The sequence below is a fragment of the Erythrolamprus reginae genome, chromosome 8 (assembly GCF_031021105.1).
Source record: "Erythrolamprus reginae isolate rEryReg1 chromosome 8, rEryReg1.hap1, whole genome shotgun sequence".
Classification (NCBI taxonomy): domain Eukaryota; kingdom Metazoa; phylum Chordata; class Lepidosauria; order Squamata; family Dipsadidae; genus Erythrolamprus; species Erythrolamprus reginae.
This window is the reverse complement of record NC_091957.1, coordinates 14,139,585-14,153,329: the sequence shown is the minus strand read 5'-3', so window position 1 is coordinate 14,153,329 and position 13,745 is coordinate 14,139,585. Positions and strand designations below refer to the sequence as shown.

General features: G+C 39.0%; 1 protein-coding gene across 1 annotated transcript; it reads left to right on the top strand.

Annotated features, from left to right (window-relative positions):
• The first annotated feature begins 1,702 nt into the window (after window positions 1-1,702).
• LOC139171414 (vomeronasal type-2 receptor 26-like) lies at window positions 1,703-11,663 on the top strand. Its single transcript, XM_070759640.1, has 6 exons — window positions 1,703-1,773; window positions 2,438-2,729; window positions 4,921-5,772; window positions 7,689-7,916; window positions 8,385-8,511; window positions 10,765-11,663. Exons 2-6 carry the CDS (start codon window positions 2,568-2,570, stop codon window positions 11,661-11,663), a joined length of 2,268 nt encoding a protein of 755 aa, XP_070615741.1. The 5' UTR covers window positions 1,703-1,773; window positions 2,438-2,567.
• Window positions 11,664-13,745: the final 2,082 nt, after the last annotated feature.

The window sequence follows — 13,745 nt, the reverse complement described above, 5'->3', positions numbered from 1 at the left end:
GAACAGGAAGATATCATCTTTATCTCCTGTTCTGCTTGGGACTACTCGGATCGGAACAAACAAGCCCCACTCGCAGAAAATTCAAACCAAAACACATACATATTTAAAAATGATTTGTACAAAACAATGTCAGGCTTTTAGCAGCGTTCCTGGTCAAATTGTCTAATAGATAAGCAGCTGATGTGGCTGGGAGCCAAATCCAATTTAGACATTCTTCCATTCTAATGTCTTTTAATGCATCAGCCTGGCCTTCAAAAGACACACCTTGAACCCAGAGCCACTGAGGATCTTAGAGCCAGACCTTGAGAGGAGAACCTGGCATATGGGCCATCCTCTGTTCCTCACTGTCAGGAGGGCCCTGCCTCTTCCTCCATATCCCACCACTCATCCTATTCCCCCTGGTTTCCCTTCTAGGAAAAGATGGAAATATCAGTGAGACAAGAAACACAATCCCTCAACAATGGATCCCAATCAAGTAGGGATACAAGTGCCCCAAGAGCTGCTTCAAAGCATTGGAAGTTTTTTTTTAGAGAAGGGGTTCATCCCACAGCCTCAGAGAAGTGTCCCACTTTTTAAAAATCATGACAGTGGAGACAAGGAAGTTTTCCAGACTGACCAGTGCCAGGCAATCAAGGCACAAAAGCCGAAGCCATGCGTCAGCTGTGGGGGACCACATCCACAAATGTCCTGCCAATTCCGAGATGCCATCTGCTGGAGATGCAATAAGCCAGATCACATTGCAAGTGCCTGTAGAGCACCACTGTTACCACCATGTTTTCCCACCAGAGATGGTGGGTGAAACCAGGGGTGGGCTACTCCCTGGATGGCAGGGAACACAGTGGGGTAGTGAAAATGGAGATCCATTTTATTTTTATTTTATTTATTTATTTAGTTTCTCCAATACACAATGAGGGTTTTAGTGGGTATATATCTATATACACATAGTAAAATACATGATGAAGGTTATAGAGGAGATACTCATAGTAAAATATATCTAAGAAATAATAGAAAAGAAGATATAGTAACAGAACATATCAATGAAAGAATAGAAGAAGAGATATAGGAATAGAAAAAAGGTATAGGAGATATAGGAGAGCAATAGGACAGGGGACGGAAGACACTCTAGTGCACTTGTATGTATGGAATAATATAGAAATACAAAGTACAAAATCCATTCTTAACCCACTGTGTCCAATTCTATTTCTCCAGGTCTTTTCAAAAACAGGTTTGATCTCAATCACCTATTACGTCATCTAAAAGAAAGATGTTGATCAGTTACATAAAGAAAATTGTCAGATTGTTTGTAGTTCAAAGGTAATTATGTCCCTTATGAATTACTGAAATGACTCCATCATTCTAGTAGACCCAAACCTCAGAGGTTCTGGGCAGAAGGAATAGAAAGTAAGAAACAATCCATATCAACATTTCAAGAGCTACAGGGAGGCAGCAAAGTGGTAATGCTGAACCTCTGAGCTTCACTTCCACAAATTCTCTTCCTCCTGTCTTCTTATGTACCAGAACTTCTCTTTCAATGATAGACCCAGATATTTCCTCTAAAAGCAGAGAAGTCATGAATCAGTTACTCCTTCTGGTATTCCTGATGAACAAAGTAGTTACTCGGAGCTGCCCTGCAAGTAATGCTTTTCTTGTTCCACATGAGTGGTACCAGCCTGGTGACCCCGTCATTGGTGGGATGGTGTCTCACATTGTTTACCACTTTTATGAAATTAACTTTGAGGAACATCCATCTTTAAAAGGTTATGGCTTACCACTGTAAGAAAAGAATTTTCTTTTCTTTCCACATAGTTTCTAATCTTAACCAAATCATCCATTTATATAAGAAATCACTTTCTTATATAAAAAAAAATCTGTTTGAACATACATGCTGGCTTTTGAATGTTATCTAACCCTATTTGTCTTTAAAATGCGTGTGGAAGAAGGAATAATTTCCTTTATATCATATATATCATATTAAAGTCTTTCTTGTAAAATGTATGAAACTTTGCTGCAAGAAATTTATTTATTTATTTATTTGTTTGTTTGTTTGTTTGTTTGTTTGTTTATTATTTAGATTTGTATGCCGCCCCTCTCCGCAGACTCGGGGCGGCTCACAACAAAGACAAAATCCTTAAAATCCTTTGAGGAACATTTAGTGAGATTAAGGGTATTTTTTAAAAGGTCTACATTATCTATTCATATTCAGTTTTGTGTTGTGTGGATAGAAAATAAAAGCTACAATATTGTTGTAGTACATATTTATTGCAAATCATAGAAATATTTTGTAAAAAGTACATTTAATTCTCCACTAATTATTGAGTGTTTTAGAAAACCTGTCAGCTATCTACTTCAGTAAATGGCAGAAGTGCTTCTTTTAAATATAGAAATGTTACAAAATTGTAGAATCGTTTTTCAATGAGGATATTTAACATATCTGCAGTGTAATAACCAAATTCTACCAGCACATCCTTGCCTTGGCCTTTGCTGTGAAGGAGATCAATGAGGATTCCCAGATCTTGCCTAACATTACTCTCGGGTTCCACATCTATGACAGTTATCACAATCCAAGGATGACCTATCGCACCACTCTGGACCTGCTTTTCAAATCCCAGGAATTTGTCCCTAACTTCAAATGTGATAACCAGAAGAATCTCATGGCCATCATAGGAGGATTAGGCTCGGATACATCATCCTATATGGCAGAAAGTGTAAATGTCTACAAAATTCTACAGGTAGTTTGGGCAGTGGATAAGAGAGAAACTTTGACTTCTTTTGGAATGAATGTTAGATATTAGATGTTTTCCATTCCTTTCTGCAGGACTTCAGTGAAGTCCACCTTGCAATCCTTCTGATTCCACAATGCAGTGTATTGGCTCAAGGTAACACATTTTTTAAAAAAAATCAAAATCTTTTATCATGATCACAAATCAGAAAATTAAAATGGAGAACAACCAATATTTGGCAATAAGTAGTACCACTTCTTGCTATGTCTTTGTTTAGTATAAAACTCAACTCTTTTTCTGGAATATTTATTTATTTATTTATTCGATTTTTATGCCGCCCTTCTCCTTAGACTCAGGGTGGCTTACAACATGTCAGCAATAGCACTTTTTAACAGAGCCAGCATATTGCCCCCACAATATGGGTCCTCATTTTACCCACCTCGGAAGGATGGAAGGCTGAGTCAACCCTTGAGCCGGTGATGAGATTTGAACTGCTGACCTTCAGATCTACAGTCAGCTTCAGTGGCCTGCAGTACAGCACTCTACCTGCTGTGCCACCCCGGCTATTAGTTGGACAATTGGAATAGTTGGACAATTGGTGCACTTGGGTCTTTTTGAGATTTGTATTAAAAAAAACAGTAAAGGAAAACATACTTAACTGTTTCTATTTTGCCAGACTCTTATGGATAGTCCTTCATGCTTAAATATTTTATTTTGCCAGCTACAAAGAAGAGTAGAAGGTAGTTCAGTAAGTCTAGCTCTAAATAACATAGAATATAGAATAATAAACTTGGAAAGGACCTTGAAGATTTTCTAATCCAACTCTCTGCTCGAGCAGGAGATCATATACCATTTCAGATAAATGATTATCCAGTCTCTTTTTGAAAGTCTTCAGTGATGAGGAACCCACAACCTTTGTAGGCAGGCTTTTCCATTTGCAAATTTCTCCCTAGTTCTAGGTTGCTTCTCTCCTTGGTTGCTTTTAGGTTACTTCTGTTCAGATTTAGCCACATTCCAGATGTTCATGAGGACTCTATATCAAGATGCTAATTCTGGTTTATAATCCACTTGTATTTCATAGGTGAGAAAATGTTTTATTTTGAAACTTTATTGCTTATATTTTCCATAATCTATATACAGTGGTACCTCTACTTAAAAACTTAATTTGTTCCTTGAGCAGGTTCTTAAGTAGAAACGTTTGTAAGTAGAAACAATTTTTCCCATAGGAATCAATGTAAAAGCAAATAATGTGTGCAAACCCATTAGGAAAGAAATAAAAGCTCGGAATTTGGGTGGGAGGAGGAGGAAGAAGAAGATGCGGAGGGGAATCGCTGCCGAAGGAAGAAGGTGAGGTGAGGGGAATCAAAATAATACAAAACTTTAAGGCTTAAAAAAAAGAGGGACTCTGAGGCGGTGAGGAGGAGCATGCACCTCCTATACACCCCACGTGAGGCTGCCTCCCATACACTGCACCAGAGAGAGAAACCCAGATGGGCAAGAGGGGGGAATCCCCCGCTCCTTTGACTGAAAGGCGGTGGCTGCAGATAACTGCTTCCTCTTCCTTCCCATGCTGAAGAGCTCCCTTCTCTCGCTCGCTTGCTTTGTAGCCGGCACCTTTCCTTCACTGTGGTGACTTCTTGGTTTGGCTGAAGTCGAGTTGATCTGGCCAGGGCAAAGCACCCCCTTTTGCCTTTTCACGCCCAGACACTCCAGGAGACAACCTGGTGTATGGGAGGAAGCACGAGGGAGTCACCACAACGAAGTGGTTTATTCCCTCTCCAAGTGCCCAGAGAAAGGAAAATGCTTTGTTCGCTCTGGACTGCCAAAACCCCCTTAAATGCCACCAAAAGGCTCCTCTGGCAGCCCAGAAAAGCCCAAGCTGGCTGGGATTAAAGGGGGAATGGCAGGAATGACCAGGTCTTCATGCTACTCTCTCAAATTTGCTGGGAATTTTTTCTGGGCTCAGGTTCTTAAGTAGAAAATGGTTCTTAAGAAGAGGCAAAAAGATCTTGAACACCCGGTTCTTATCTAGAAAAGTTCTTAAGTAGAGGCGTTCTTAAGTAGAGGCACCACTGTATAACTGGATAATTTTTCAGGGTAGGGACACCTTCATTCAAGTTATATCCAGCCAGTAATCATTTTTCCCATATTTCCCCCTTGCTTCTCATGAATAATGGCTCTCCCCTTTTTTAAAGTTTAGTTGACTTATGGCTCTTTTACTCAAGAAGAGATCCAGACTACTAAATTAACTTCACTTTACTACATGGTCCCAAATGAGGACCAGCAGTACACTGGAGTTATACAACTTCTCCTTCATTTTGGATGGACTTGGATTGGAGTCTTCACTCTTGATACTAGTAAAGGAGAACGTTTCTTCCAGAAAGTGCAGTCATTGCTTTCTCAGAATGGCATCTGCATAGCTTTCTCACAAAATATTCCACAATTAGTTAATTTGGAAAATGTGTCCGAATTACTTCAGGAAAACTCAATTATCTGTAAAAAACTGATTGATCAGCTTGCAAATGCTTTTCTTGTCTATGGAGAATCGTTCACAATTTTGTGGCTCAGAGTTGCTGTGTTCCTGTGTGAGCTAGAGGATAAAGAGAGCACATCATTTAGAAAGGTTTGGATCCTGATGGACCCCATTGATTTCATACTGACAGCATTTCAGAGAGGTTTGGATGTCCAGTTGTTCCATGGAGCTCTTTCCTTTACAGTGCACTCAAGAGAAGTTCAAGGCTTCAAAGAATTTCTTCAAGTCATCAAACCTTCAACCCACAAAAATGGATTTTTTCAAAATGTTTGGGAGCAATTGTTTGACTGTTCATTTTCAAATGAGGAATCATCCTTAATGTATGATGAAGTTTGTAGTGGGGAAGAGAGTTTGGGGAATCTGCCTGCACCTCTGTTTGAGTTGCAGATGACTGGTCAAAGTTACAGTATCTACAATGCTGTCTATGTAGTGGCACATTCTTTGCATGAAGAAGTGAATTCAAAATCCCCAAAGAGAGATATTCAAAGGTTTGAATTTTCAGATCTTCAGCCTTGGCAGGTAATGTCTCAAAAGATGCTTTACCTTTCTGTTTTAGTGAATCATCATTCTTCTCCATTACTGATTATTGCTTATTTGCTCTGGCCTATACTCACATATCAATAGAAATACTGAGGCAACATAGCTAATGGTTTAAGAGATAATTCTAAGTTACAGAATACAAGAGGATGAAAATATCCCACAATTCATTCAAATATTGAAATAGTTGTTAATTAATTCCGTTTCTAAAATGAATATCGGCAACAGGAAAAAAATAATCCCTCCGCGAAGAAAAAGTAGTACCAGGAATTTTTGTTATTTTAAAATTGATGTAATTTATTTCTTCATTAAAGTCATTAAAATCGTTGTTAAATCATGCCACTTGATATCCTCTTCCAAATTATAAATAAAATGTAAATTTATACTCAGTCTCGGATTTTAAAGAATTTAATTCAATACAAACAAAGAGAAAAAGTAGTTCCGGCCGTCTGTTCTTTTTCGGCCCCAGGATACAAATTTTTCCTTAAAACTTTCTTTTTTCGCCTTATTATTCAGAAAGTTCAGTTTACTCAAGTCTTCCAAGTTTATTATTTAATGATGAAATTTTACCTTGGATCTTCTTTTCTCTTTTGGTACTCTCCTTCTGCATTAGCCATTCTTTCAAAATCTTAGGTTCTTCTTCATTTTATTTTCTTGCTTCCCACTGGTCTGGACGGATCACAAATGGCCAATCCCTCTGGGAATTTGAGGGTCGGTTATCCTTCTCCAGAGCTGCGGGGCGATCCCTTGCCTTTGGAGCTCCGGCGACAGCTCCTCGGGTTCAGGACTTCCAGTTTGGTCCGGGATTGCAGCGGAGGCTCTGGGGCAGGGCTCTGTCCCTGTGACTCCTTCAACCTCTCCAAAGGTCACGCTTTGCGGTCGGTTCGGGTCCGGATGGCCCATTCCTGGAACAGGGGGCTTCCCTGAACCTGAAATATTTAATTTTCATATAGAATTGGCCTGTCTTGTAAATGTATCCAGCCCAGTTCCAACAAAAATTTAACAAAGAAGGGTCTGAAGGTAGTATTTCTTTGCTTTATGTCCAACACTTTTCTAAAATATGGAGATTTCATTTTTCTGATGTATTTTGTAATTTAGACAAGACAGGGTTGTTATACTGTGAACTCATGGGCTATACAATTGAATTGAAAACCCCTGATATTGCATTAATATAGCTATACAATAAAATTCAATATGGTTACTGTTCTGGGATTGAGGCTGTTTTTCAGCCTATTTGTTCTTCTTTTTATTGTCCTGTCCCATCTGCCAGATGGTAGTAACTTAAAAAAGGATGCTCAGGATGACATGGATCTATAAGAATGTTTTGAACTTTCTTAAGGCAGCAGAAGCTAGAAAGCTCTTTCAAAGAGAGGAGAGGGCAACCAATGATCCTCTGGGCAATAATGTTAACCCTCTGGAGCACTGTCCTATCTGCCACTTTGCAATTGGCAAACCACATACAGGTGCAGTAAGTTAAAATACTCTCTATGGTGCAGCGGTAGAAGGTCACCAGCAGTTTTTCATTCAGTTGTTGTTTCCTGAGAAGTCTCAGGTAGCATAATCTCTGCTGGGCCCTTTTGAAGCATGCTGAAATGTCAGGTCCTCTTTTACCCAAAAACTTAAAACGTCATGAAGTGATGTTAATTTTCAGACTTAAAGTAAACTAGAAGGAAAATCATTGAGTTTATTGCTTTAAAATACTTGTCATCATTTACTAATATGATCAAAGTCAATTCCAAATCATTCAATGTGAGTTGACATTTTTGTCTTCTATATTTCAAATTAGGAAGACTTTTTTTTCTGGAAAGTGAGAGTAAAATAAAGGAAAGTTTTAATCCCTTTATCCTTAATAAATTGTTTTCTGTTGGACTCCTTTTTTCTTATCCTTCTTCAAGTAGCTCCACAAATTTCTTCAAGGGATTTCTTTTAACAACTCAGCTGGAGAAAGAATCTTCTTTAAAGACAAACGGGAAGGTCAAGGTGGTTTTGACATTGTCAACATGATCACTTTTCCAAACAGATCTTTTCAGAGAGTCAAAGTTGGAGAGTTAAGGTCCAATGCTCCAGAAGGAAAAGAATTTGTCATTGAAAGAAATACAATCCTTTGGCACCCTGGATTTAACCAGGTAGGTAATCACGATTTTGTAAAAACCTGCACAAATTGCATCTTGATCCATTATGAACTATTGATCTTTGTTTGTTAAACCATACTGAAAATAGTCACTTTCTAAATCTGATTTCTGTTGTTTAAAGGGAGGGGGAGGAGGAGTGTTCATTTACCAAATTGACAAACTAGTATTATGATTTAAAAATCAAATTTATGTATGTGGATTACAATTGCATTTGAATTTACAAGGATCGTATCATTTCCATAAGATTGTCATCGTGCCAATTTATTTAATCGCTTTGGCCCTCTTCAAGTCCTCTTACACTAACTTGTAATTTCAATCTCTTTTTAATGCACAGTATAAATCCAAGATGATAAATTTCAGCAGCCAATTTCGAAGTAAAAGATTATTTGCCTTCATAAAGGAAAAAAAACAGAAACTGTTTTAAAGATCTCCCTTTTCAAAACATTTTGTGTTTATCATCAGGTTCTTCCACTTTCTCAATGTAATGATCATTGTTCCCCTGGATATTGGAAGAAAGGAGATGAAGAAAAAAAATTCTGTTGCTATGACTGTGTTCAATGTCCGGAAGGGAAAATTTCAAATCAAATGGGTAGGTTAGACATTTCAGGAAGCTTTCATTAGATAGGCTTAAGCAAACTGTAACACAGTTAGGAAGTATATAATTACTAGATTTATGAATACTTCAGGGGAAATATTCATTTCTTTACCTGCGCATCAAACTCAATTTGCCATTGAGATGCTTACAGGTCATGTTTTCTTATATCTGTTCCAAAGAAAGTTGGAAGTTATTTTTTTTTCCTTCTCTTCTTCTTTCTTTCTTATGCTTTCATTCTTTTTCTTTCCTGATCCTTTTCTTTTTTCAAATCTGTTTTTATTTGTTTATTCCTCAGTTTTGTATATTTTTTTTGATGTATGAAATATCACAGACTGAGCCATCATAATTCTACATTCCTTATTTACAGAAATCATATCAAAATTTAGAATGAAATCCAACGGGAGCCATCTCATATAAGGCAGGCTCTGAGTCCCTCTAACAAAAAATTTGTTTATCGATAGAAGATAAAATTTGTAGCTCAGGGTTGACCTGCAGGGTCCTTGGTGTCCTCTGGGCTTGATGGCTTTCTTGCCAATGTCTCATTACCAAATGAAGTAATATCATCAGTACTAGAAGGGAATGAAGTTTGCTCTTATTTTCATATACTGGCGGCTTACCCTATCAGTGTTGATCAGTTGCTCCACAAATAGAGTTTTGATTGGTGCCAGGTCTCTACAGTCTCAAGCAGAGAATAGCTACTCTAGTCTGTACCTCTCCCTCAAATGTTCTTTAAAATACAGAACTTCTCGGCATTCCTTCAGGAACCTTCAACATGCAAACTGTGGTTAACCATCCTAAAATGAATCCTCTTTGCCTGGAGCTTCAACATTTGCTGTTTGCCGGGGAGGTGGGTGGTTAAATGTCAGTCTACATTTAGTGTACATCTGATATATTTGTTCACACCCCTTGCTAGCTGGATCTGGATGTCACAAAGAAAAGCCAACATTTTGTAATTAACCCCCATGCCCCATTTGGGCTGGCAGAGTGCTGCAGGAAGCTGAGTGGTGTCATGACCCCCCCACACACACTCTGGCCATGCCCCCCTCCACACCACGCACCCCGAGCCATGTCCCCGGACCTACAAGCTCGCTTGATGCAATCATCAATGAAATTAAATAAATTATATTGGAATGAATCTAATAAGTTATTGATTTGCTTCATTTATTCAAATTTATTTATTTATTTATTGGATTTGTATGCCATCCCTCTCCGGAGACTCGGAGCGGCTAACAGCAACAATAAAACAGTGTACAATAGTAATCTAATACTAAAAACGATTAAAAACCCATTAATATAAAAACCAGACATACATACATACATACCATGCATAGAATTGTAAAGGCCTAGGGGGAAAGAGGATCTCAATTCCCCCATGCCTGATGGCAGAGGTGGGTTTTAAGTAGCTTATGAAAGGCAAGGAGGGTGGGGGCAATTCTAATCTCTGGGGGGAGTTGGTTCCAGAGGGCCAGGGGCCGCCACAGAGAAGGCTCTTCCCCTGGGTCCCGCCAAGCAACATTGTTTAGTTGATGGGACCCGGAGAAGATTCACTCTGTGGGACCTAACTGGATGCTGGGATTCGTGCAGCAGAAGGCGGTCTCTGAGATAATCTGGTCCGGTGCCATGAGGGGCTTTATAGATCATAGCCAACACTTTGAATTGTGATCGGAAACTGATCGGCAACCAATGCAGACTGCGGAGTGTTGGTGTAACATGGGCATATTTGGGAAAGCAAATGTTACATCCATCATCAGAGATTTTTTCTCCATTTTTGGAAATTGTCTATATTGTATTAATTTTCAAAAATGTTAGAATGACTGCATATTAAGAATAATTGCACTTTATTTTATGCCAATCTTAAATATCATCATCTTCATTTAACAACCCCATAATCCCTTTCAGAGTGAAATCTGGGCAATTAAATGGAGCTAGCTGGATGCCCTTCCTGATGCCAATGCAGAGATTTGTTCAGCAGACATATTCTCATTGTGCCCAGAGAGAGAAATATCTGCCTCTATCTAGGATTGAACTCACAGCCTCCTGATTGTAAGGCGAGAGCTTCACCTCTAGGCTATAGTACCACTCCTTTATGCCAATTTTAAATGATACAATAGAATTAAAACTGTACTTACATATAAACAAGACCAAACTGAGAACTAATGGAAATAATACAAATAACATATGGCTGCCACTTTGAAATAAAACTAGGAAATGCATAAATGACAAATTCCTTGACTTTTTTCCCCCCAGATATGGATGACTGTTTTGAATGTTCAGAAGATCACTATTCAAATAAGGAAAAGATAGAATGCATTGTGAAAATGGTGGTCTTTCTAAATATTGAAGAAAGCCTAGGAATTGGTTTAGCATCAACGGCTCTTTCTTTCTTCTTCCTCACAATGTGGGTACTTGGAACTTTTATTAAGCACAGGGATACTCCCATTGTCAAAGCCAACAACCAGTCCCTCACCTACACCCTCCTTGTCTCTCTCGTGCTCTGTTTTCTCTCTTCTTTATTCTTCCTCAGTCAGCCTGGTAGAGTGACCTGCCTTCTCCGACAATCAGCTTTTGGTATCACTTTCTCAATAGCCATTTCTAGTGTCCTGGCCAAAACTATTACTGTAGTTGTGGCTTTCATGGCCACTAAACCGGGATCTCAGATGAGGAAATGGGTGGGGAAAAGATTGGCTTTTTCTATTGTCCTTTTATGTTCCCTCTTACAAGTATGCATTTGTGTAATTTGGTTGTCAACATCTCCCCCATTCCCTGAATTGGACATGCATTCAGAGTCCGAAGAAATGATTTTACAATGCAATGAGGGGGCAGCTTTCTTCTTTTACTGTCTCTTGGGCTACATGGGTATCTTGGCCATCGCCAGCTTTATTGTGGCTTTCCTTGCCCGCAAATTACCGGACACCTTTAACGAAGCCAAATTCATCACTTTCAGCATGTTGGCCTTTTGTAGTGTGTGGATTTCCTTCTTTCCAGCCTATTTGACCACAAAAGGCAAAGCCATGGTAGCTGTGGAGGTCTTTTCCATCTTGTCCTCCAGCACTGCGTTACTGGGATGCATATTTTTGCCAAAATGCTATATCATTGTTTTCAAGCCTCAGCTAAACCACAGGGAGCAACTAATAAAGAGAATGTAGTACATCATATAATTTTTCTTGCTTTATTAACAAAAAAGAATAAAAACCCTATCTGCTGTGTATATGAAACATATAGAAGTTATGGGAGGATTTTTGGAAGGTTAAGATTTATTAATGTAACCCATTCAAAAAGAAGTGTTCATGCTTTTTGTGTTCAAATATTTTTGAAGATTGTTTAACGTAAATCCTCTCACCCTTTCAACACATCATATCAAAAATATTTTGAGAATCTAGATTCCTTGGGTAGATTAAGGAGATTTCAAATATTGATTCAAATGATATCCAAACTCTTTCATGGTTTTCATACTATCTGTTAATTAATAAATCACCATATCTATATACCACAATACGTATGTATGTATGTATGTATGTATGTATGTATGTATGCATGCATGTATATGTATATATGTATATTAAAAAGGTGGTTAGCATTTATGAACATGTATTTGATACAGTTTCCTCGAATATCAGTTTTGAATTGTCTAGGGTTCTTTGAAATGTAAAATTTAAAAAGTTTCTGAATCATTAAATTAAATTTGTAGGTCATATACAGTTATCATTCTATTTCCATTGTGACCTATTACCAGTTTTTAAAAATATTGCAAATTTAGTGAAATGAAGTGATGTGAAATGGATAAAATTAATTTGCTATGATGGGGAAGTGACAAAAGATTTAATAAGAAAATAAGTAAATTGCCCATTCCCAGTCAATTCCACCTAGAGATACAAAATTAGAGTAAAGTAGACATACATACAGATACAATTTTTATTTATGGGATTTGTCATGGTCTCTGAGCTTGTTTGTTTTCTTAGATCTATCATTACCCAATTAGTACATATTTTACTCTACTGAACAGAAAAAATTGTGGACACTGGTGGTAAAAAGACTGTTTGTTTGTTTGTTTGTTTGTTTGTTTGTTTGTTGGCTTTATATGCCACCTGTCTGAGGACCCGGGGCAGCTTACAACATATAAAAAGAAACAATAATGTACAGTAGGCTAAGTCCAATAAATTAAAGCCTGCAGGTGGGGGCTTCAGGCAAAACAGCAACCCATCCAACGTCCACCAGTTTATGTGTATTGCCTGCCAACCATTTCACCTCCCTCTCAACTGCTGGAGAGGCTCCAAATGTTCAATGCCTGGCCAAAAGTTTCCAAACACTCTTCAAAGGTAGCCCCATGTAGAGAGTAGTCGAACCTCGAGGTGATGAGGGCATGAGTGACTGTGAGCAGTGACTCCTGGTCCAAGTAGGGCCGCAACTGGTGCACCAGGCAAACCTGGGCAAATGCCCCCCTTGCCACAGCTGAAAGATGTTTCTCTAATGTGAGCTGTGGACCGGGGAGGATGCCAAAGTTGCAGACCGTCTCTGAGCAGGTCAATAATCCCCCCCCCAGGGTGATGGACAGACAGATAGAATTGCCCTTGGGAGGCAAAACCCACAGTCACTCCGTCTTATCAGGGTTGAGTTTGAGTCTGTTGACACCCATCCAGACCCCAACAGCCTCCAGACACCGGCACATCACTTCCAGTGCTTCGTTGACTGGACATGGGGTGGAGATGTACAGCTGGGTATCAACAGAGTACTGATGATACCTCACCCCATGCCCTTGGATGATCTCACCCAGCAGTGAGATCATAACAAGATGGATTGAAAACTGGCTGAACAATCACACCCAGCGAGTAGCCCCTAATGGGACTAAATCCACATGGAAAGAGGTAGGCAGCAGGGTACCACAGGGATCAGTCCTAAATCCAGTACTCTTTAACGTATTTATCAATGACCTAGACAAGGGAATAAAGGGGAAATTAATTAAATTCTCAGATGACACCAAGCTGGCGGGAGTTGCCAACACCCCAGAGGATAGGCTCAGGATACAGAAAGATCTAGACAGACTTGTACAGTGGGCCGAAATGAACAAAATGAAGTTCAATGTAGAGAAAAGTAAAATCCTGCACCTAGGCAAAAAACCCCCAAAACATACATACAAACTGGGCGAAACCACACTCACCATAAGTGACAGTGAAAGGGATCTTGGTGGATAACCAGCTAAACATGGGCCAGCAATGTGCAGCAGCAGCTAA